Raw genomic sequence first — 23,275 nt, 5'->3', positions numbered from 1 at the left:
TAACCTTGCCATACCGACTGAATTGACGCCACTGCTACTGTTCCACACTCCAGTCCAGTAGGTGGCGGTAATGCACCTTAAAGTTGGTTTGCCAACCGCCAATAAACACCATTGAAGAAGAAGAAGAACAGGGAGCAGAAGAAGAAGTGGCTATAAATAATAATAATAAAAAAATAAAAACACGGACATTTACCTCTCTGTCGGGAAATTGGATCATACAGTTATTTCAAATGCAAATGTAGTTTGTGTGAACAGAAAAGGGCAGTGATATGCCCAGTGGACGGACTCGTCCTGCCCACAGGAAGAGGAAACTCGTCCCGCTGCTGTCACTGCTAACAGCTGTTTATCTGTGAGCTGAGGCGTCAACGCTGGTGCTGGTGTGTGTGTGTGTATATATACATATATATTTATATATTCCCAGTGGTTTATCTGTTTCCGAGCCCTCGCGGAGGACGTGTGTCCAGGTGGACCAGGGTGAGATAAATGTAGTCCTGTCTGTCAACCTGCTTCCTCATGCTAACACCTGCTAACACTAGCCCCCGCAGAGACAGAACATTCACACCAACCTGAGCTTTTAACCCCTAACATGAGCCCTGGCCGCAGATACACCACCGTGAGTACTGGGTTTATTTTATTTATCGGTTTCAAACTTTATGCCGTTTGCTTGAGATACTCTTGTTGCTCCCGTTGGGGAAATGCTTTACAAATAGCAAAGTCTGATCTGTGAAGTACTTTTGCACGTCTCCCTGTTTAACCAAGATTAAATGGCTTTTTATGTGTTATGACTGGCGACAGGAGCTGGACAGAGAAAGTAATGTACAGAGGTGTCAAAAGTATTCACATTCATTACTCAGGTAGAAGTATAGATACTAGAGTTTAAAAATACTCCTGTACAAGTTGAAGTATCAACTCAAGTCTTTTACTCAAGTAAAAGTATAAAAGTACTCGTTTCAAAACTACTTAAAGTATAAAAGTAAAAGTAATGTAAGGGGGATAAAAGCCATTAAGGACAAAAGCCATTGAAAATGAATGCATCTTAGTATAATGCAAATATATTGAAGAACCATAAATGTGTACTATTGAGCATTAACATGTGTTTCAGAGAGCAGGAGATATGATGACTAGTTGCCTATAAGTATTGTAATGGTGCGAAAAGTCAAACTTCAGAGGCATGTTATCATTTATCCTAACCTTTATTGGAATGTACATCCAAGTTTAGTTGCAGGAATCTGAGGGCGACGGATGTAAGAACAAAACTGGACAAGAACATCTGAAACAACCACAACCAAATTCACTCTATCCGGATGGAGCAATTTAACTGGATAGTTTTTTTTTAAAGGCCGTAATGAAATAAAGTAACGAGGCTGCTTTTAAAATGTAAGGAGTAAAAAGTACAGATAATTGCGTGAAAATGTAAGGAATAAAAGTAAAAAGTCGTCTGAAAAATAATGACTCCAGTGAAGTAAAGATAACCAAAATTTCTACTTAAGTAAGGTAACAAAGTATTTGTACTTCTTTACTTGACACCTCTGGTTGGGATTGTAGATACTCTTGTTGCTCCCTTTGGGGAAATGCTTTAAAAATAGCAAAGTCTGATCTGTGAAGTACATTTGCACGTCTCCCTGTTTAACCAAGATTAAATGGCTTTTTATGTGTTATGACTGGCGACAGGAGCTGGACAGAGAAAGTAATGTAGCTTCAATAGATAAAAGTTAACCATTAACCAATGACACATTTCAGGTTCTTCCTTTCTTTGATTTAAAGAAGTGTCTTCAAAATAATTGTTTTGCAGTAGTTCACCTTTACTTTGCTTAACAATTAATGCCACGCTGCAAAAGTCCTGCATCTAAAACGTTGTGTAACTTATCACTCGGTACTAATAAATAGTAAAATGCACCTTGTCCCTGGTAAATTTAAGTTTATTATCAGTGATTTGTTAGCGTTAAAATGAAAAAACTCTATTTTCAGTCTCACTGTAGCAATAACTGTCATCAAATAATCCAGTCAGTTCTTTATATTTGTTTAGTTTGTGAAAAGTGATCTAAAAAGATTGTAAAGGCTCTGAACCATTGGGAAAATAACTGACACATTTCAAGTCAATACATTTTTGACTTGTATAGCATTAGCACTTACTGCTTGCTCGTGCAGATTTTATTATTTAATATTTAATATTGATTGTGTTTATTAAAAACAAACCAAAAAAAAAAACAGCCTACTGTATATTCCTCTTAGATGTAATGAAATGGAGTGGCAATAAAGAAGAATTAGTTCCGATTTATGGCTAGTTATATTCTACTACTTCTCTAGTCTCAAAATATTTGACCCAGAAATAATTACCTTGTAGAAGCTGTGGTAGCAGGGTTGTAAAATCAAATATTTATTACCTATTTCTCTTCAAATGTTCACAGGGCTGTAACCAACGTTCATTTTCATAACTGATTTATCTATCAGTTGCAGACCAGCTCTGCTCAGATAGCTGTATCCTACTCTTGTTATCTTATCAAATGTAATATAATGTGATGCAAAACCATTAAAAAGAAAAAAAAATCCAGTTAAAAAAAACAAAATTCTAAATTTTGTCATCACATTGTGTCATGAAGGAGGCGGGGGATAAGATGAGAATTATTGTTAAGAATATTTACTACCTTGTAAAACTTACATTGAAATTACTACTACTCTTAACATTTTTTTGGAAGGTGGAAAAATGTGTTGTGGGTTACAAGTGCTGATTTAAATACATTTTTCCTTTTTCAGGTGACCTGATGCATCACGAGAGTGATGTAAAACCATTTTAACATCTCAAAGTGGCTGCTGGCATGGTGGACTTGAGTCCGGCTGTTATGAGCCCCCAGACTATTTTTTCTGGGGAAACTGGATAAAATGCTTCCACAGATGATGGATTTAGGATATCTACTTTCATGAAATTCCTCCTTTACACTTATTTAATCAGACAATTGTGAGGAAGATGGAGAAAGAAGCAGCTGAGAAGGAGAAGGATGACGGGGAGATCCCTGATGGGGATTCTGTGCCAGTGACTGAGTTCATTCAGTGCCCCAGCAGAGAGGCAGGGGATGGTCGCAACTGGGAGGATAAAACAGCCTATTTCAAATCTCAGGAAACCCCCAATCCAGCCCCTGCAAAAGACTCTGGAGCTGGTGAAGCACCGCATTGTGAATCCACAGAGGCTAAAGAAGATACTGAGGAGGTTTCAGATGGGTATGAGAACGGCAGGAGTGCAGTTCATGAGAACTCAGAGGTTACAAATCAAGAAGATGATGATGATGAGGAGGAGGAAGAGGAGGATGATGAGGAGGAGGATGAGGAGGAGGAGGAGGAGGAGGATGATGATGATGATGATGAAGCTGAAAAGGAACAGCACATGAATGGGGAGTCTGGCTGGAGGAACATGGGAAGTGGAAAAAGGTGCAAATTAAAGAGCAGTGGATCAGTGTTGGAGCAGAGCAGTCAGAGCGTGTTTTCCTCCTTCCAGAAAGCCAGTGTTATGTCAAGTGGTGCTCGGCATAAACAGACCCGCAGACGAAACCACCACCACCATCAGCAGAACCGGAGTCGCAGGCGGACAGGAAACCAACTTGTCTTGGCTTTCAAAGAGATGCTGTCAGAATCTCTGAGCTTCTGGTGCATCTCATGCATTCACATGTTGATTGAGATTATTGTGACTTTAACTTACAATTGTGGAGTTGGAGTGGAGATGGGTGTTGTGAAACTTTATAACTTTGGGCAGCAGGTTCTTGTAAAAATCACAGATATACCTGGAATGAAAGCAGATATATGTCGAATTCTGAAATGGACAAAATGCAGAGGAGTTGCACTGGTGGATAAAACTTTGAGGTCAATGAAGTGGGTTAAGACAGCTGTCCTATCTTGTTTTAGGCTTGTCTGTACTATACTTATTCTCAGTTTCCATTGGGCAAGGGGGTTGTTGTGCCGCATCGGTGGAGAGAGGGGAAAACATTTGTGGACAGCATTTCAAGAGTCAAATTTTTGGAAGAGAGTCGCGTCCCTGCTGGGCAGACTTCGAAGCATGTTCAGAAGGGATGTCCATACTCCTCCATTCTTCCCTGAGTCCCCTGGAAGAGCAGGAAGAGGTGAGCCAGGCCAGGAGCTGGAGAGACTGCTGGCATTGGCTGAGGTCCCAGAGGAGGAGCTTGACCCCTTTTCAGTGCTTGGTGTGGAGGTTCATGCCACAGAGACAGAGCTGAAGAAAGCCTACAGACAACTGGCTGTCCAGGTGTGTGCGCTGGACACGAGAGGATCAGAATTGCTGCATACTGAAATCCTTATTTTGGATTCATCTAGTAATGACTAATAAATGGCATGTTTTTCATTCTTTACTCAAGCAACATTTTCCTTTGTCCTTTCTCTTTCAGGTCCATCCAGACAAAAACAAACACCCACGAGCTGGAGAGGCATTTAAAGTACTAAGAGCAGCCTGGGATATTGTCAGTAATCCTGAAACACGACGAGAATATGAGTTGTAAGTACACAGAAAACGTGTACATTTGAACACCACATGCAAAATGACAGCAGAACTAGAAAAGAAACAGTACCATTATACATAGTTTCCCCTTTTTATTTTAGAACTTTTTTCATTTGCTCGGATATACTCATCATTATTATTTTTTTGAAATACTCAGTAAGCCCTCAGTTTTCTTTTCCAAGATTATTTTTGTTAATAGGCTTAAGATGATTCATGGACTTATATTATATTGACCTATATTACTTGTCTATTTTGCATAAACAAACTCTTCTTTCATTCCTGTGCAGGAAGCGGATGGCAGCGACTGAGCTGTCGAAGTCCATGAATGAGTTTCTCACTAAATTGCAGGATGACTTGAAAGAAGCGATGAACACCATGATGTGCACCAAATGTGAAGGCAAACACAAGTATGTTACTACATACCCAGCATTATCTTCACTGATATGTATCAGTACTGTAGCCAGATAGTCTTCTGTTACAGTTTAAATTTGCCCGAGTGTTATTTCTTTCATGCCTGTGTGTGCAGACGATTTGAGATGGATCGTGAACCTGCTGAGGCTCGGTTCTGTGCTGAATGCAATCGTTGCCATAGTGCTGAGGAAGGGGACCTGTGGGCGGAGTCCAGTATGTTGGGCCTACGCATCACATACTTCGCTTGTATGGAAGGAAAAGTATATGATATTACAGGTGAGCAACTTGTACTTTTCAGAGGATAATTCACTATCAGTATCTGTCCTTGTGATGTTTTTAGAGGTCAACGAAAAGCTTCACCAGTTGTTTCCTTCCAGTTGTTGTTTAAATTTAAGTTAAACATTTGAAGTGCCACCTCAAAGAAAATGTGTGCATGGTCGATACAATCCTTTACCCAACCCAAAGGTGCCATTATAGACCCATGTATACATGTTTGTAGATCAGTGGGTACTAAGTGTAAACAGAAGAGGAAGAAGATTATTTTAAGACTGCACTAGACTCTTTTAGTTGACTCTTTCTTGAAACTTCCCTCTTGGCTTTAAGATGACAAGAAGTTGAGAATTCAAATATTATTGAGCTCAGGAAGAAATAAAAAAAAAATTCAATTTAATTGCATTGTTAGGATTAACATAAACCCAGATGTGTCAATAAGTAGGCCTAAAGTAAATTATAGTGTAAAATTGTGGGTGGGAGCTGATTAGGTCTCCACCAATCAGCAGGAGCAAACTTCCACCCTTGTTTTCATTTACTGAAATACAAATGATATTTTTCACAAAATAAAAAAACATTTGTATGGAAATATTTACATAATTTCTGAATTATACAGTTTCCATGAAAACCTTGTTTCATTGTATAAGACTAACTAGTGTCAATGTTGCTTGTTTATTTTAAACTCAGTCCAGTGACTGTTTATGTTATTGTCATATTTCAGAGTGGGCAGGCTGTCAAAGAATAGTAATTTCTCCTGACACGCACCGTGTACCATATCACATCTCCTTTGGTGCAAAGAACAGCAGCAGTGCCACACGACACAGGTACGTCCCCTCAGGTGTGAGTTTGGGCACTATGGACAGTAAGAGACATCTTTTACACACTACAGAGTTGTGCATGACGTCAGAGTAATGTAGTGTGCTAAATTACATTACTTGCTCTTGCTCTGATAACCAACTTGCACAGTTACAATTTAATGAGTAAGTTGACAAGTGAAGAGCTCACCTTCAAGTAAAACACTTTAAGAATGCTTAAAAAATTATACAAATGATCTGCGGAGCCAGAAATTCACAACAGTTTTTTTGTTATTTGTCATGTTCACACAACTCATTAAATCCCCCAGTGGGTGGGGACACAGGAATTATAGTTTGCTGAGCTTACAGTACTTATGTTATTTAGAAATGTATCAATTGGATTTGGCTACTTCTCCCTTTTAGTTATTACTAAATGTATTTTTATCTCTGATTTGTTTGAGTGGTAAAGATCATTTATTTTCCTTCAAATTAGTTGTCAAATATGGCTTATGAATTTATTTGCAAGCATTCATCAACTGTGGGCTCAGGACCCTCCTGTCAGAAGTTGAGTATGGGAAAAATAATATATCTGTTGGTATTTCTACTGATTTTAAGTCATAAAAACAAAATAGTGTAGCAGGCTGTGGTTGTGTTGACTGCATTGCATTATGGGTGTTGTTCCTTGCTTTGTGTTCAGCAAGGCTGTGAGTGTATTGTGTTTTGTACAGGTTTGTGTATAGCTGTAGAGTAGGGTTACATTCTTTGTTCATTTTTGTATTTTGAGAATTGACCCCATAACTGAAGATGGAGGGGCAAAAAACGGACTCCTAATTCCACCTTTTTACAACGAATAATTGTGATCTTGCCTGAACTCAAGTGTACACGCAGTGACTTACCTGCTGAGGTCATTTTTATGCCATTACTATCAGAAGTGCAACCGTGCAAAGAACTACAGCGAATTCTACACGGTGTGAAATAGCAGAGTTGGCACACTTCATCATTGCTAAATTGAAGAATATTTTGTTGACATAAAAGTCTGTGAAAATCTGTTCAGCCAGAGTTTGGGGATATTTTAAGGATCTTGGTTTTATCCCGATTAGTGGTCCCATAAGGCCAGCATCACGCTGCTCAGGGATGCCTGAGATATGACCGACCTGTCAGCAACTCCCGCTGAAAGGTTTATGTCGCTCGGAGCTCAGCAGAGATCCAGAAGGATCACTTTTAGTAACCTAAATCAGCTGATGATCCAGGCTTCATCCTGAAGACGTGCTCCCTCAAAACTCTTCAATGTCTTTTAGTTGCACCAAAGCTTCCACAGTAGCACAATTATATGCAACTTCACACAGACATTTACACATTTATTTATCTAACCTTGTCATTATAGAACTAATCTCATGTTACTCGTTCTTAATTAATACGACCATCAACACTGAGAGTTCACTTCATATCATATGATGAACGTCTGTGTTCCTCACAACCGATCTCCTTGACATACTAGCATCCTCACTTGAAAGAAACACGGAAAACGTATCAGTTTTGGATTTAGCTTGTGGTAATCGCTTTAAGGAATAATACACATGGGGAAATTAGGTTACATGTGTTTTTTTTTTTTTTTTTGTTTGGGTGTAAATCAAAAGTGTGGGAAAATCTCTTAAGTAAGGAGATCTGGAGGAACATATTTTGGTCTATAAAAGCGTATTTCACTGCTCTATAGTTGGGCACTGTCAGCGTACAAAATTTACATGGCAGCACACACATTTTTATGCCAGGTGGGAAATGTGCGTGGTTGTACGCACAAATTCAAACAAAGTGGATTTAGGAACAGCTGACCGTGAGCGTGGAAAATGGCAAAAGTTTTTTGTGTGCCCCATTTTTTTGTACGTGAGGCCCCAGTTGTAACCAGTTTTTACAATTTTTGGAGGGGGAAACAGAAAAGAAAATTCAGTATCTGTTTATGGTAAAAACTAAGGACATTCCATCATTCAATAGGTTATACAGTGACCTTTAGCAGGATCAATCTGCACTAATCATTTTTTTTTTGTATGATGTTAGTTTCTCAGATTATCGTGCACAAATGTTGTCTACCTCCTCTTGCTGTGTTGCTTCAGTTCATTGAGATTTGCAGTAATTTAAATGCACAGTTCTCTGAAGGTCCTGCTACAACACCTCTGCCAGGTTGAGGTCTGGACTTTGGGCTGTTGCAACATCTTGATTCTTTTCTGTTCCATCAACTCTGTTGCAGATTTACTGGCTTTCCTTGGATTGTTGTCCTTTTGTATAATCCAGTTTCAGCCAAGCTTTGGCTCTGGGACACACACACTCGTATTTGACTCTTAATAAAGAATATTTTCTTATCAACTACAGAGAAGTTCATGGTTGACAAAACAATCCCTAGACCTTGTTTGTGTCGAGGTGATGTACATGGGTTGTATGTAGCTTGGATAGGATTTTTGAGCTGATGTTTTGTTTACACCAAACATAGCCCTGTGCATTTGAACAAACATCTTCACTTTCATGGTTTGTTCAGATGTTGGGTTTTTTTTATTTAAGCAATTGGGACATTTTATTTTTAGAGAGAAGAAGCTCTGTCAAAAATGCCATATTCAGATTTTTTTTTTCTGCTTATCTTGCTGTCAATCTACTGTCAACTAACGAATGCTTTCCAGTTGTGAATAATCTTTCTGACTGAAGAGTGATGGACTCCAAATTGTTTGTAAATTTCATTATAACTCTTCCCAGATTGATGGACTGCAACAGTTGTTGTTGCAGGATCATTGTCGAGGGTGTTCTCCTTTGGCATTGTATGAAGACAATGAATGTGTTGAGGATGTTAGTCACTTCCACAGTGCTGATGTGTAGTCTGCCTAGTAGACCAGTCTGTGCATTGTTTTTAAAATACGTATACCGCTATATTTAAAAAATCTCAGAATCGCTTTAGTTTGGAAGAAATTTTTTTTTTTTGCTTGTTGGTGCTACAACTAGTACGGATTCCACATCAGTCAGTCAGTGACGGACGCTAAACCCAGTAGATTAATATATCATTGATCATTTCATACACACAAGCACAGCTGCCTTTAATAATTCCAATGTTTATGTTCACAGGGGATATATTAATTTGTAGGATAAATCTGATTCTATAACTGGATCTTGTAATGTATTTGTTTGTTTTATTTGAGCTCTTAACATTCATTTAAAAATGAACCTTAAATTTGATTGTTCATCTTTTGAGTTTTTTTTTTTTCTCAATTAAGTTGAACCCAAGCTGCCCGTTGTTTCATCATGGGGCTCTAAATTGGATTGTCTGTTTTCATTCAATACTAACAATAATACAGACACAATGTCAACAGTGTTTGGGCAGCATTTGTTATTGAAGTGGGAGGCCACATAGTCACAGACACACATTTGATTTCGCACAAGTAGGACAATAAAATCTGACTACTCACAAAACACTTTTCATTATAAAATGTAAATTCTTTGTAATACACAATGTAACGCTTTATATATTATACATAACGTATTTTGTTAAGAAAAAATAAGTTGACTTGTAAAGCAACTAAAACTGTTGGTACATTTTTTTTAGAATATGGATAGAAATAAACATGTAATCAATGTCCACACATTGTAATGAGGAATACATTTTTCCACCTTTGCACCATGTGCATTTTTTATATACTCGGATGTAAGAACCCCATGACCATATATGAAGGCAGAAAAAGATCATAATTTCACTGTTTCAATTTTTCAAACAAAAGAAATCTCAGGTCTTTCCTTGTTTCCTTTTAGGATGCCCCCAGAACAGGCCACAGGTCCAACAAACCCAGCAGATTTACAGGACTTCTTCAACAGAATCTTCAAAGGAGGACCTCCCAGTGATATGGCTGCCAATGGAGGCTTTTTCCCCTCAGGTCCCCCTCACCATCAGCCACCTGGTGCTGGAGCAACGTCATTCTCCACTCCGCCTGGCCAGACAGGTTTCTACATGCCGGGGGGGCATCGACCAGAGTCCAATGAGCCATGGGCTGAAAGTGGGAAACCACCCAGAAGGAGGAAGAAGGTCCGCAAACCCTTCCAGAGGTGAAGTCTATTGACTTGGTAGTTCATCATAACGGCAATGTGGGGATACCATGAATAAATGGTCATGTTAGTCTTTTGCCTGCCTTTTTGGCGTGCCAAGATCTGAACTGGAGACAATTCTTGGCTATGAGGTTGCAGTCAGACCGGCCAGAGTGCAGAGAGACTGGATAATGAAAAGGAGCTAATTGACTGAAAATGAGTATTGAAGGCTGAAGAGGTAGAAGCGATGGTGCTTTACCTATCCATTCACCTCATTGTTTTGTTGGATTCAAAAGATAACTGTAGCCTTTGAAATTGAAATCCTTGTAAGGATGCTGTAATGAAACATTTTCTTTTTCATGATTTCCTGCCAAATCCATTATCACTGCATGATTTGTTTACCTGCATTTTAATGCTTCAGTTCTCTCACGTTTGTTGTTAATTTTGTGTCTCGTTTGTTGAACACATCGGCTTTAGGCAGGGTGACAGTTGAGAAGAGGTAAAAATGATTTATGGATCACTGTGACTGAGAGAGATAAATGAAGATGGGGCCAGTCAGTGTTGCTGGTGTTAGTGGTGTGTGGATCTGCCCCTGGAGCCGCTTTTCACCCACCACGGTTCAAGAGTTTGTCCAGCCTAGCCAAACTCAGCACGTCTGAACCACATTAACAAAGAAATGCCACAGCTACAAATGTCTCAAATTCATTTTAGTGAATACTAATAGTCACATTTGTTGGTGGATTGGTCTAAAAGTTTAAAAGTGGAAAAAAAAAAAAAAAAAAAAGAAATCTCTCCACTGACGTCCAGGGATATGATGTGCCTCTAGTTCTGTGGCTTTTTTTCTTTTAGTTATTTCTAATTATAGAAGAAAATGTTTTATTTCTTTTCAAAAATACTTTATTAATCCCTAAGTGGGTACATCCTATCTAAAACTTAAATGAATACATTTGCTTGTTTGGCGCTTTCTTTATTGTGAAAGTGGTTACATGTAGCTCCTGCAGAACGTCCATTAAGGCCGTGTTTCCCAACCCTGGTCCTTGGGGCGCACCGTCCTGCCCCGAGGACCAGGGTTGGGAAACACTGCATTAAGGTGACATCCATCCGCCCATTCATCCATCCATCCAGCCTCCATCCATCCATCCATCCATCTTTTATACTCGCTTAAGCCTGTACAGGGTCACTGGAGTCTGCTGGAGCTTATTTTCAGCTCATTACAGGCGGAAGGGAGGGGTACACCCTGGACAGGTCCAATAAGATAACAATGCCATCAAACTGATTTTAACTGAACCAAACAGACATAGTCATCTACTAAGTCTACTCATTCAATTAGATATTTTATAACTGGTGCAAACATTTGCGTGCTATCCTTATAGCACTCATTATAAAAACTAATTATTAAAAATTTGCACTATAGGCCAAGCAGTTATGTAAGTTAGTTTTGGACATTTCAGTAAGTGAAATTAATATTTGGTAAAATGAATATCTGTCAGATTTGCAAGAGGAAATGAAAGTGTTTAGCAGAGTAAAAAATGATTTAAAAGTATGTTAATACAACAGAACACAAATGTTCCATCTCCTTGTGTTGTATATTTTTAAGATCAATTCAGCTGTGACTAATAACTATAGTGCTGTCAAACCTTTTCAGCTTCTTCTTTTAATATCTTTTTTGTTCTTGGCATTTACAAGCAACAGAAGGTTGATCAAGACAACAGTTGTGTTGCTGCTACATGGTTTATTTACATGAAGCAGCTGCTGAAAAAGGAATTTCCTAATCTCTAAATTTTGCCTTGTTTTTTTCACCAAGTTCTGGGTTGTTCAAAGCTATTTGATGTGTCCGATGTTCTTTAAGAGTGTGTTAAGCCACGACTCTTCATTTGCATCCAGCTATGTGGTTATGATAACATGCAAACTTATAAGCTGGCTGCTCGTTTCTGTTTCTGCCTGTGATGCCGTCTCCACGTCTACTTAAGGCTTTTGCAGAGATGTGCTACAAACTGTTATTTAATTCATGTGGTTCAGATTTCTGTTTCACAAGTTCACAGAAAATCATAAATATCTAAACACCTTTTTTCCTTTCAGTTTCCCCCACTGATTGCAACAAAATGAAAGTTGATGAACACGAGTTTTTCATTAAAGTTCATTATTTAATAAAATAAAACCGCTGTTGTTTACACCTGATGTGACAATTGAGAGATGGGGCAATTGCGTCAGAAACGGCTTTTGATAAAGGCTATTTTTTATATTGACAGTCGGTTACAAGTTTTCTATTGTGTTAACTTTTATTTTTAATTTGCACACCTGCCACCATTGGAAAATGAAAGGGATTGTGATCACTCATCGGTGATTCAGCCAAACCGGACTCCTCCAGCTGCAGTTGAGTAGGAGGCGTTGCTTTCAAAGCTAACAGCTCATGTGTTTTGTTGGTGTTTGACCAGTTTCCTAGATATGGAGGAAATAATTACACCAGAAATAGCTTCTAAGTTTAAATGGAGCCAATTTAAAAAGAAAAAAAATAGTTCCAGATTTAGTTCTTTTGGTTAAAAACATTGTGTTTTACCAAACATGAGCTGGGAGAGCAAAAATTATTTGTTTTAATCAAGTTATTAGTATGATAAACACAGAAAACAGTAAAATAACTCTGAGTAAATTCTTTCAGTTATGAGTCTTGAGCAGGACATTTAAAGAAAATCTTCCTTATCGGGTCTCAGAATTGCATAAATACAACCTCAGATAAAAAACAACACTAAACGCTCTTTTTGTTTGACAAAAACTAAGCCAAAATGGTAAAACATGGTCTTGTGAACGCTGTTGCCTCACAGGAAAAAGGTTCCCTTCCGTGTGAATTTTGAGTGTGAGTTTTCTCCTGGTACTCGTGCTTCCCCTCACACCTGAAAACCTTTCACGTTACATATATTGGTGATTCTAAACTGACTCGAGGTGTGAATGTGCACATGAGATGTTAATCATGTTTGACTTTGTGCCTTTACCGAATTAAGTAAAATGTGGTTCGCCTTATGCAAGCAGCTGCCACGTGACTGGCTTCTTATTATACTGTAACACAGCTGCTCTTATGGTGGTAAATAAGTCCTGACGATGACAACTGAGATGGGATAAAACAGGTGTAGATAATGGCTGAATAAGCCACACTACAGGAGCAGTGTGTGGAAAAACTAAGAACACAGTTACTGTTTCCATAGGAGCTGTGAGAATAAGGAGCACATAGGTGTTACTTAAATGCTTATTATTAGTCGGACACCAGCGTGTCAACCTATGTGCCAGTTTGTTGGTCTGAAGCATGGATGAGTGCAACACAATGACGTTACTAACGATCCTAGAGAATGGGTCATGCAGGAGAACAATGATCTAAACCACAAGTAAATCTACAAGCAAAAAAAAATTAAAATCCTCAAGTCACAAAGACCTAGTCAAGGTACAAATCTCAACCTGTTTGAAATGCTTAAGGGAGCTGTACATCCATAAATGCTTTTCAAAACCTCAATTAACTGTAGTACTGTTGGAGGGCTGAAAATGTCAGAGTGGAAAAAAATTACTAATGTTAAAGGCCACACCATAAGATGTTGGGGTGTCATAGTGTTTCACACGCTGCTTCTGACTTTTGGGTTATTATTGTTAAATAATTATACAGTGTAATGTTTCAGAGCTTGTTAATTTGAGGTGGCATCATTTAAATTTAAGACCTGGTCAGGGGGCGTGCCTTCATAACACCCCCCCACATACATGTATCACAACAGGGTCAGATATGCTTATTCCTCGTCCACTGCCATGACCATGTTAAACATGTTGCTACGGTTTCCACACTTGATTTGGGAGTGGCGTTTTGCCGTGTGTTAAGCGTTAGTTCAGAGTCCAAGGAGTCAATGAAAGAGCAGACACCAATTATTTTTTTCTTTATAGAATATGCAGAGTTGTTGCAAATAATAAGACAATCATCATGATCCTTTGTTGGGAATTAAGAGGTGATTTCATGGCTGGCAAGCAGTTTTAAAATGTTTCTTTCCCTGGTTTTCAAAATAAAGATTTTTTTCTTATATGCACAATGTTTGTTCTGTTTTCTCCTTACTGTACATATGATTTGTCAGTTACAATAATTTTATATCAAAGTTGACATTTGAGAGTAAATGTGTAGATTGAACAAAAGTTACACACACAACGGCTGCCGTCTAAGGAGGTCCCATCCTTCAACCTGGCCTAATATTTTATTGAAGTGTAAACCTACAGTGAGCATTTCAGCTCATTTCTTTTCCACTCGCTGACCTTTACCCTACTCTTTTATGGCTATGAAAAGAGGGCAGCGCTTGTGTTTTGCTCTGCTCCTTATAAGGCTGCATTACAGCGAGACCGTTTGGATTTACTTATTTCCATTTACATGCTATAATTAGCCCAAAAATTGCTGAATCAAATTAACTTCAATCATTTAAAACAAATGAGATGTGGGTCAGTCAGAAGCACTCGTGATAGCTGATTACATTTCCTCAAGCAGTAAAATGTTCCTCATCTGTCCAGCAGTGAGCGATCTAGCTCGCTTGTAACATTTCTGTACTTAACGCAGGGGGGGCTTTTAAACAATCTCAGCAACACTCATCACATGGATAGCAACGCTTAAAACTTTACAAAATAATGCTTACTTTGTCGCACACGCAAAGAGGAAACCAACATCGAACTGATATGGAAACTACCCACAATATTATAAGTAAATACTTTTCCTTTTATGGCTATTTGAAACCTGAACTGCTTTTTTATTCTCTTAAATGGTTTTTGAAACAACAAATATAAGATTCTAAGTATGTTTAAAAGTAATTGTAGTGCAAAACAGGTTTTGTTGTTGTTCATGTTGATCTATTTAAAGGGGACCTATTATGAAAAACACGTTTTTTCTAGCTTCAACATATATAAAGTGGTCTCCCCTCAGCCTGCCAACTCAGAGAAGGAGGAAAGCAACCAAATTCTGCAGTGTCTGTACAGCCGCCCGGATGAGCCATCCAGTGTGATGTGGCTTCTACGAGCCGTTCAGATTCTGCTCCTGTCGTGACGTCACGAAAATGCAATTTACATAGGTTGGCCTCCGATGTGTGAAACCACGCCCACAACTAACTCCACCTGCCGGAGCTTCCGCCATTTTTTCGTAGCGGTGTATCGCGTCATTCAGGCAGCCAATCAGCACAGAGCCTCATTATCATAGCCTCCCCGCCCACTCAGAATCCAGCATAGATAATGAGGTTAGAGAATGGGAAGATAAAGACATGGCTCAGAGGCTGAATTTCTTATTTATTTAGCAAAAACAATCAAAAGCTTGTTTTTAAGACATTCAAGGCCTGTTTAAAATAGGTATTAGATGCCATAATAGGTCCCCTTTAAATCTTCAAAATCAAATCAAACGTCGTCCTTTAAATGGTTTTCACTTTTTTGGATAAATTCTTAAAACCTGAATACTGAAATGCTTCTGATTATCACACCATTCCTGTTTGTTTACTGTTTCAAAAGTTTTGGGGTTTTTTTTAAGCTTAATAGAAGTATTATTTGGCCCAGACCACATTCACTTTATAATGGGTACACATACTTCCATGAACATTTGGTTAAAAATAAGTCAGTAGCATTTATTCCTAAAATATTTCACTGCTAATCTCACCCATATCAATGGAGTAATATAGAAAATATGAATATGATCAAAAATGCAACATGACATGTCTTTCACCTACAGCTTGCCTTTCAGAGCCTCAGTGATGCTGTGGAGCTGGGAGGAGTTTTTATAGGCCACCAGGCCTCCACGGTTAGCCCAGCGCTCTGCTCCCTTGCACTCAGCGTACGGCTGGTGGTACGTCAGTTCTGTCTTGCAGTCGCATCCACCACAACTGGACTGCAGACTCTTGCTCAAGTCCACCACTCCCCCTCCGAGGGCTCGGAGCAAGGCATGAGGAGCGCAGGAGTCCCACTTGAATGTGCTCCGCTCCGAGAGGACGTAAGCATCAGCCAATCCCTGGATGACACACAGGATCTTGTAGCCGGCTCCCGAGGCGTACATCAGCTTGTCGGGGCCGCACAGCGAGGTCAGGGCTTCCTTCACCACCGGCTTCTCACTGGAGCTCAGCACCACAGACAGCCCCTGTCCATCTTTAGGTCGTGGCGCTGAACAGACATTGATGTTGCCGAGGGAAACGCCCCAGTAATGCTTCCCACTCCAGCTAAGAAAAGAAAAGAAAAGAAAGAAAAAAAACACTTGTCAAGTTAGAGGACCCAACCACAAGTTTGAGGATGAAGTCAGTGAAAAGAAAGTACATCATCTTTTAAAGTTTAACATATGGATACAATAACAAAAACAATATCTGTTCCCAGGTCTTACAATTCGGTGGCTACTGTATAAACCCTTGAACAACGACTCATGACAAAACTAATCAAAACTAATCCACAACGCAAAAGAATTGTGTTAAAAACTAAGTACATTCTTACTGCTGCTATGTTGATCAAAATGCTCCTCAATATTTTAAAAACAGCAGGTGTACACACCTCCATAAGAGCTTATGTTTTATCAAATTGTTGTTCTGAAGAATGGCACGTGTTAACACAATACCAAAGAGGAAAGACATCAGCAATTATCTTAGGAAAGTAATTTATAAGTTAATGGAAATCATTAGTCTGGGAAGGGATATAAGGCTATTTCCGAATTAGAGTCCATCATTTGGCACTGAAAGTGGAAAATAATTTAATTAGTTGTCAATTTTCACAAGGATGGATGTTTCAGCAACCTCCCCCCACGGTCATTCCTTCAACACTTAGAGAAAAATGCAAAAAAAAAAAAAAAAAAGGACCAACATTTTTGAATCTACAGCTCTCCAATTGCATGTTAACAGTTCAGGACAATACAAAATTACTGAACAATTATTGTTTGGACAGGACAGGAGAAAGTCTTTTCTTTAAAAAGACCATACCAGCACGTTGTAAGTTTGCCAAGTTTTATCTGAGTAAACATCAAGAAGTGGAGACATTATGCACACGACCATGGAAGTAAAAAATATTGTGTAAATTATATAACTGAACAACTAATACTGAATGGATTTAAGTATACAATCGCAATAAGTATTCAATGAGCACATGTGAAAACAAAATCAGTGAGTTGAACACATGACTTTATATTTCAAGCTTAATCTTAAAAGCAGTGTGAGTGTCCGCAGGAGAACGGTGAAGTCTCACTACCAACATCAGGGAGCTGGATTTGATCTTTTGTACTGAAAAATGAATTGATGGCTCTGATGTTTAGTGGTGCGTCTATGAGAGGTTAGAACAGGCATATAGAAGCTCAAAGCTCAAGGGTGACTGGAGGACACATTCTTTGTATTATACTTCTATACTTAGTACACAGATAAGGAATGATAGAAGAGGAGGAGGGTGTGTCTGGAGATCAGGTATGAGATAGGAGGTCAATGCCGAGAAAGAGTATTGGCAGACGTCGTATTCTAAGTGAAAAACAGGAGTAACGTTCAGTTTATGTTTTTTCACTGACACTTGGTGCAAAACCTCTTAAGGACTTGAAGCAGTGAATGAACACAAAGACATCCAGGATAAAAAAGTGAAAGGTCTGTAAAAATAAGTCAGTGAAAACACTTGAAATCAAAACCAGGTTGAAATCATAAAGAGCAAAGTTGTTAAATCATAAAGCTCAACTTTTGTCCCTAAACTGGACTGAACCACTGCTGAAAAGCTGTTATTTTTAACCACATAAATGGGTTTGGATAGTTTATAGTTGCATACAAGCCACTCCAGTGACATCAGAGAGTCAATCCACATACATCCAGTGCACTAGATTTCAGAAAATGTGTACATAATTGATCTTTTGCAGTGAAAAACAGAAAAACGTGCTTGTCCAGTCTTTTTACTAAAGAAAATAGAAACAGAAACATCACTTTGCATCTCCTTTGTTTCTCATACATGAAAGTGATAGGAAGTGTGACAAGGACTTTGAAGTTAGGTCATTGAAATGGTTTAAAAACAGACAATGGAGATAAATCCCTGTTTAAACTTGCTAGACAAGTGCTGCAGGAAGAGCCTATAGAACCTATACATCAGTACCTCTTTTGTTTAGTGAATTACTCACCCTCCTCCTGTAGGACTTTTGTGGTTAAACGGCTGGTTGATAACACCCATGACAGGCTCGCCTGTGCTCCGGAGGTACACCCCGATCAGGACCAGTGCACAGTGCAGACCTGAGGGAGACAAGTGGCCCTCCGTGAGCGCCTCCTCGCGACCTTCTATGTACTGGCTCGTGGCATCTTAATAGTTAAGGAAAAAAAAAAAAAGAGAGTAACAATTAGTCAGCTTTTATCTCAGGATGTTGTGTAACTGACAAATAGTGAACTTATTACCTATGGGGTCAATCCAGATGCCGAGCTCAGCGGGACTGACGGGGATTGTCAGGCCGTCTGTGCTCAACTCGATGGTCTCTGGGTCTTGGTGGATGGCTCGAGCCAGCAGAGACGCCGCTGTGTGGTCACCGTCTAACACCGTGGCCAGCAGCGTTGCCGTCTCCTCCACCGTGCTGCAGACCGTGACGGTTACACTCTCTCCTGGAAACATAATAAGGCTTTAATTACATTTCATAGGTCTATAACGCAGCTGACCTAATCAAGTGTGCTATGTGTCATGTTCATAAATTACCAAGTCCATTTTCAAACTTATTAGATTCCTCCCCCTGAATGAAATCAGCCATTTCAGGGAACTGCATGAAAGAAAAGCAACATAACACAATTAAAAACTCCAATCCAGCTCAGCTTCATTCTGCCGGTTTTCCATTTTGGTATCTTCCCACCTGAGCGCCCACATCATGCCGGATCATCTCCTGAATCACCACATCGGCAAGCGTCTTGAAATCCTGCACAAACTTCTTGTTCTTGTCGTCTCCAGTCTTCTCCTGCACAAGCAGCTCAAACAGAGGAGCTTCCTGCCTGCAGACCCGAGCCACGTTTGCAGCTTTCTCAGCCACCCGGAGCAGCAGCCTCAGCAGATCAGCCATGCTTCAGCAGAGAGGACACAGTGGGAGTGATGGAAACCCTCTCTGTGACAGAAACAGAGAGAGGGAGAGATGAGGGAGGTCACATTTGTACAAGTCGGTCTAATTATAGCCTCAGAATGAAAACAGGGCATCTCTGAAAAAAGAAATGTGTGAGGAGGGAGGGATGTGGCTTCAGGGTTTTGCATGCAAACCAGAGGAAAAAAAAGCCACACGTATGCAACTCACAACCCTGCTCCCATCCAGGGGCGAAAATCCCGGGGGGGACAGGGGGGACAAGTCCCCCCCATTAGTAAAGCTGTCCCCCCCTAGAATAATTTGAGACAGAATTAATAATTTTGGAACAATGCAGTAGTATTTAGTAGTGATGCACCAAAATGAAAATTTGTGGCCGAAACCGAAATAGAAAATAATAATAAACAGTAAAATCTCATTACACTTAAAACAAGACTCATCACTGAAAAAAAAACAACAATTTTCACCTGTTTCAAGTAAATTTTCACTTGAAATAAGTAGAAAAATCTGCCAGTGGAACAAGATTTATCTTCTCATTATAAGCAAAAAAATCTTGTTCCACTGGCAGATTTTTCTACTTATTTCAAGTGAAAATCTACTTGAAACAGGTGAAAATTGTTGTTTTTTCCAGTGACGACTCTTGTTTTAAGTGTAATGAGATTTTTTTTAACTAAAAATGAGACATTTTAACTAGAAATAAGACAAATATTCTTGTTAAGATTTTGGGTTTTTGCAGTGTATTATGTCAGATGTGCTGTATTATTGCCACCTTCCACCTAATACCATTGTTTTGTATTACTCTAAGAAAGGTCTTCTGCCTGTTTGCGAGATAGAGATGGAAATGTCAAAATGCTGTATTAAAGGAAGGCTAAAACTTTTATTCCTTGTCCCCCCCTGGATTTATTCTCTAAAATGTTACTGTTTATTGTCCCCCCCAACTATGAAACGGGATTTTCGCCCCTGCTCCCATCTGCAAAAGTAAATATTGTAAAAATTTCTCCAAAAACATAAATAACTCATACTTTTATGTAAATGTTTGCATAACATCCTCGACACGTACATGTAGTGTGAGGATGGAAAATAACATCACTGTTAAGTGTAGATCAGTGGCGTCCCTAGGCTAAAACATTCGGGGCTAAAGCCCCGGATGTTTTTTAATTAGCCCCGAATATGAATTTAAAAAAAAAAAAAAATCTTTTTTTTTTTCTTTTTTTTTTTTTTTTTTTGTGTTTAGGTTAATCTACGGTCCTCTTATGTTGATGCTTAGATAAAACAGTGGACAGATTTGAGTAACAATTCAATTAACAATTATTATTATTATTATTTATTTATTTTTCAAGCCACTTCTTTGGCTTTGGCGCACAAGTGGTTAACACCTCCAGGTCGCACGACGCACGTCGTGAGTCAAAACAGCAGGCAGCAGGCAGAAAGCTGTTCAGATGACTTGTATTCGGGATGTTACAGAAAAAGATTTCCACGTTTTTCTCCCCAAAGGTGGTCAGCAATAAAAGAGGTAATGGGAATAGAAATTATGTGGATGTAAAAATGTATGTAAAATACAATTTTGAAAAGAGTGTTGCAGCTTGAACTATAGAGGGAATGTAGTTAGCTAGCTAACAGCTAGTTGATATTACATGAGAAAAACGATCTTTTATTAGCATCTGTATGTAAATGCAATTGTAAAGAAAGAAAGAAAGAAAGAAAGAAAGAAAGAAAGAAAGAAAGAAAGAAAGAAAGAAAGAAAGAAAGAAAGAAAGAAAGAAAGAAAGAAAGAAAGAAGAGAGTGGGTTTGAAAGAAAGAGACAGACAGACAGACAGACAGACAGATAGAACTGAAGTTACTGTGTGTGAGCGTCTGTGTGTGTGTCTGTCTGTGTGAGTGTGCATGCCTGTGTTTGTGCGTGACTGACTTGTCAGAGTTCAATTCGTTTCCTATGGACATACTGCAGGCATCAGAATCTTCCGCGGATCCGCGGAATTCCGCGGATTTTGGTCTCAGCAAAAACTTTCCGCGGCTTCCGACGAACGGGGAAAAAAAAAAATCCCCAAACAACGGACTCGAAAACGCGCTGCGCCAGGCCAGAAAAGAAAAAAATAATATGCAAAAAATAAGCGACGTATCTATTCATCCATTCAGAAATCAAAAATAATTTCCATTTGGGAGCCTCTGTGCGGCGCTGAATATGCAATGCAGTGTTTTGCGGTGTGCTTCTGCTCTTGAAATGACTGGAGGCAACACGTTGCGGCAGTGAGTGAAGCCTGAATTATGGTTCTGCGTTAAATCGACGCAGAGCCTACGGCGTAGGCTACGCGGCGACGCGCACAGTACGGTGCGTACCGTCACGTACCCTACGCCGTAGGCTCTGCGTTGGTGTAATGCGGGACCATAAATCAGACTTAAGTCCCTTTAGGCTAATACTGTGAGAAATAACCTCTCATAATAGCGGTACTACAGTTAATAAATGTAATGCTTGACAGTGGCTCAACTCATTAGTTTACTGTTTTTGTTGTTATTATCTATGCAATTGTGAAAAAAATGGCAAAATAAATGAAAAACTCTGAACAACCGCATTCTGTAGGCTATTCGGTACTCAGTATTCAGCCAAGTCTTTAAATTTTATTCGGCTTCAGGTTCGGCCTCCAATTTTCATTTCGGTGCATCCCTAGTTTTTTCGGTGGGAAAGGGGGATTCTGGCCATTTTAGAAGTTTAAGATATAATTATCTTCATTTCAAGATTTATTCGTGCATGAAGAATTACCCATGATGATGAATGCGTGTTATTATGTTATCAAAATGCATCATTCTTTGTAAAAATTCTGATTTTTTTGTGTGTATTCTAGCATTGATAAAAGATGTGATTATGGAGCTTTGAGACCACCAGAATGCACCATTTTGAGTCTATTTTTCAAAGTTTTCCGGGGGGGCATGCCCCCGGACCCCCCTAGAGGGTTCGGGTGCGTTGCGCCCTCAAATCGTCCACGTCGAGAATTTTCCTCTTTTTTTAGGACAAGCCACCAAAAAGTTACAAACAAGAAATTAACAAAGACAGTAGGTGTAGAAGTCAGAATTCATGCAGAGACCTAATTGTACGTGATAAATCAATGTCTCTATGTCCAAAATTTTCGGGCGCGCGCTCTAAGTGCGCACATCATAAACTTTTCAGGGCTAAGCCCCAGATGTGTCACAATCCTAGAGACGCCCCTGGTGTAGATTTACATTTGTTTTGGTCTGTGCCTGTCAAGAATGTCACTCTACTCTGCTTTACTTCAGCTGTAATGAGTCACCACCTGGTCCAGGAAATTCAAATGGACGAGGAAAAAGAAGAAAAAAAAAACCAGGGTGAAATGAGTGAAAGCTCACCAATCCCAGGTTTAACACGGCTGTCGTCCCACTAGAGCAAACACGGATATTCCGAGAGTCGGGACGCGCACTTTTTCGTAAAATCACAATATTTGGAGTGTAATTAAGACTTGTAGCGGCTCTGCGGTCTTGACGTCAGTTTGCTGTCATCGGAAGGGCGACGACTAATAAACCGGAGCTGAAGGTTTGGTCGTGAAGTCGTGAAGGCAGAGACAACAGGAAACTCAACGCGGTGCGTTCAGGTGCAAGCAGAAATCTGAGTTTCAATCAAGTCGGAAATGACCAAAAACTATCAGAGGAATGTTCACAGAGAAGAAGGGGCTAAAATCTAAGGGGAGAACTACATTTTAGAAAACAGAGTACGAACAACAATGAAAAGCATGTGCATATCGAACTGTGGAGTGACTCTGTGGAACAGTTTGGAGCAGGAAATGAAACAAAGTAACATAAATCTGTTTAAAAAGAGATACAAAAAAATATTTATAAATAGGTATATGGAAGAGGAAATGGGTTAACGATGAGTGTGAGAAACAAATAAAATAGGGAAAAAGGTATATTATACTTGCTTAAGACATGTTTAGATATTTATGTGTGGATATTTATGTAGTATATATCATATGTTCAGAGGGATAGTTATAATAAATGTAATATATGTTATATATTTATTAGGTATGTAGCATATATATATATATATATATATATATATATATATATATATATATATATATATATATATATATATATATATATATATATATATATATATATATGTGTATATGTATATGTATATGTATAGGGATATTTATAGGGATATTTATGTAGTTTATATAGTGTATATTTATATACATTTA

At 39.0% G+C, this 23,275-nt stretch overlaps 2 protein-coding genes across 4 annotated transcripts; one reads left to right on the top strand and one right to left on the bottom strand.

Moving 5' to 3' along the window:
* The first annotated feature begins 125 nt into the window (after nucleotides 1-125).
* Nucleotides 126-13,774, top strand: dnajc14 (DnaJ (Hsp40) homolog, subfamily C, member 14). Of its 3 annotated transcripts, none has more exons than XM_061727451.1 (7): nucleotides 126-377; nucleotides 2,755-4,252; nucleotides 4,392-4,498; nucleotides 4,789-4,908; nucleotides 5,028-5,188; nucleotides 5,904-6,006; nucleotides 9,760-13,774. In XM_061727451.1, the coding sequence occupies exons 2-7, from the start codon at nucleotides 2,966-2,968 to the stop codon at nucleotides 10,052-10,054; spliced, it is 2,073 nt and encodes a 690-aa protein (XP_061583435.1). In that variant the 5' UTR covers nucleotides 126-377; nucleotides 2,755-2,965; the 3' UTR covers nucleotides 10,055-13,774. The 3 variants fall into 3 exon arrangements, with proteins under 3 accessions (XP_061583435.1, XP_061583434.1, XP_061583433.1); XM_061727450.1 differs by having other exon boundaries at nucleotides 126-474; XM_061727449.1 differs by having other exon boundaries at nucleotides 126-613.
* Nucleotides 13,775-14,203: 429 nt separating this feature from the next.
* inpp1 (inositol polyphosphate-1-phosphatase) lies at nucleotides 14,204-22,630 on the bottom strand. Its single transcript, XM_061727452.1, has 6 exons — nucleotides 22,425-22,630; nucleotides 18,848-19,093; nucleotides 18,697-18,757; nucleotides 18,405-18,605; nucleotides 18,137-18,311; nucleotides 14,204-16,229 (listed from the first exon to the last, which is right to left on the bottom strand). The coding sequence occupies exons 2-6, from the start codon at nucleotides 19,049-19,051 to the stop codon at nucleotides 15,743-15,745; spliced, it is 1,128 nt and encodes a 375-aa protein (XP_061583436.1). The 5' UTR covers nucleotides 19,052-19,093; nucleotides 22,425-22,630; the 3' UTR covers nucleotides 14,204-15,742.
* Between the last annotated feature and the right edge of the window lie 645 nt (nucleotides 22,631-23,275).

The sequence above is a fragment of the Cololabis saira genome, chromosome 8 (genome assembly GCF_033807715.1).
Source record: "Cololabis saira isolate AMF1-May2022 chromosome 8, fColSai1.1, whole genome shotgun sequence".
In the NCBI taxonomy this organism is placed as follows: Eukaryota; Metazoa; Chordata; class Actinopteri; order Beloniformes; family Belonidae; genus Cololabis; species Cololabis saira.
The sequence above is the reverse complement of the archived record's forward strand: the minus strand, read 5'-3'. Positions and strand labels throughout refer to the sequence as shown.

Coding starts and splice junctions, on each gene's coding strand:
- dnajc14 (XM_061727451.1), top strand. CDS start 2,966: ATGGAGAAAGAAGCAGCTGAGAAGGAGAAGGATGACGGGGAGATCCCT. Junction 4,499..4,788: donor ACACGACGAGAATATGAGTT/GTAAGTACACAG, acceptor ATTCCTGTGCAG/GAAGCGGATGGCAGCGACTG. Junction 5,189..5,903: donor AAAAGTATATGATATTACAG/GTGAGCAACTTG, acceptor GTCATATTTCAG/AGTGGGCAGGCTGTCAAAGA.
- inpp1 (XM_061727452.1), bottom strand. CDS start 19,051: ATGGCTGATCTGCTGAGGCTGCTGCTCCGGGTGGCTGAGAAAGCTGCA. Junction 18,758..18,847: donor GGCATGATGTGGGCGCTCAG/GTGGGAAGATAC, acceptor TCTTTCATGCAG/TTCCCTGAAATGGCTGATTT. Junction 16,230..18,136: donor AAAAGTCCTACAGGAGGAGG/GTGAGTAATTCA, acceptor TTCTTTTCTTAG/CTGGAGTGGGAAGCATTACT.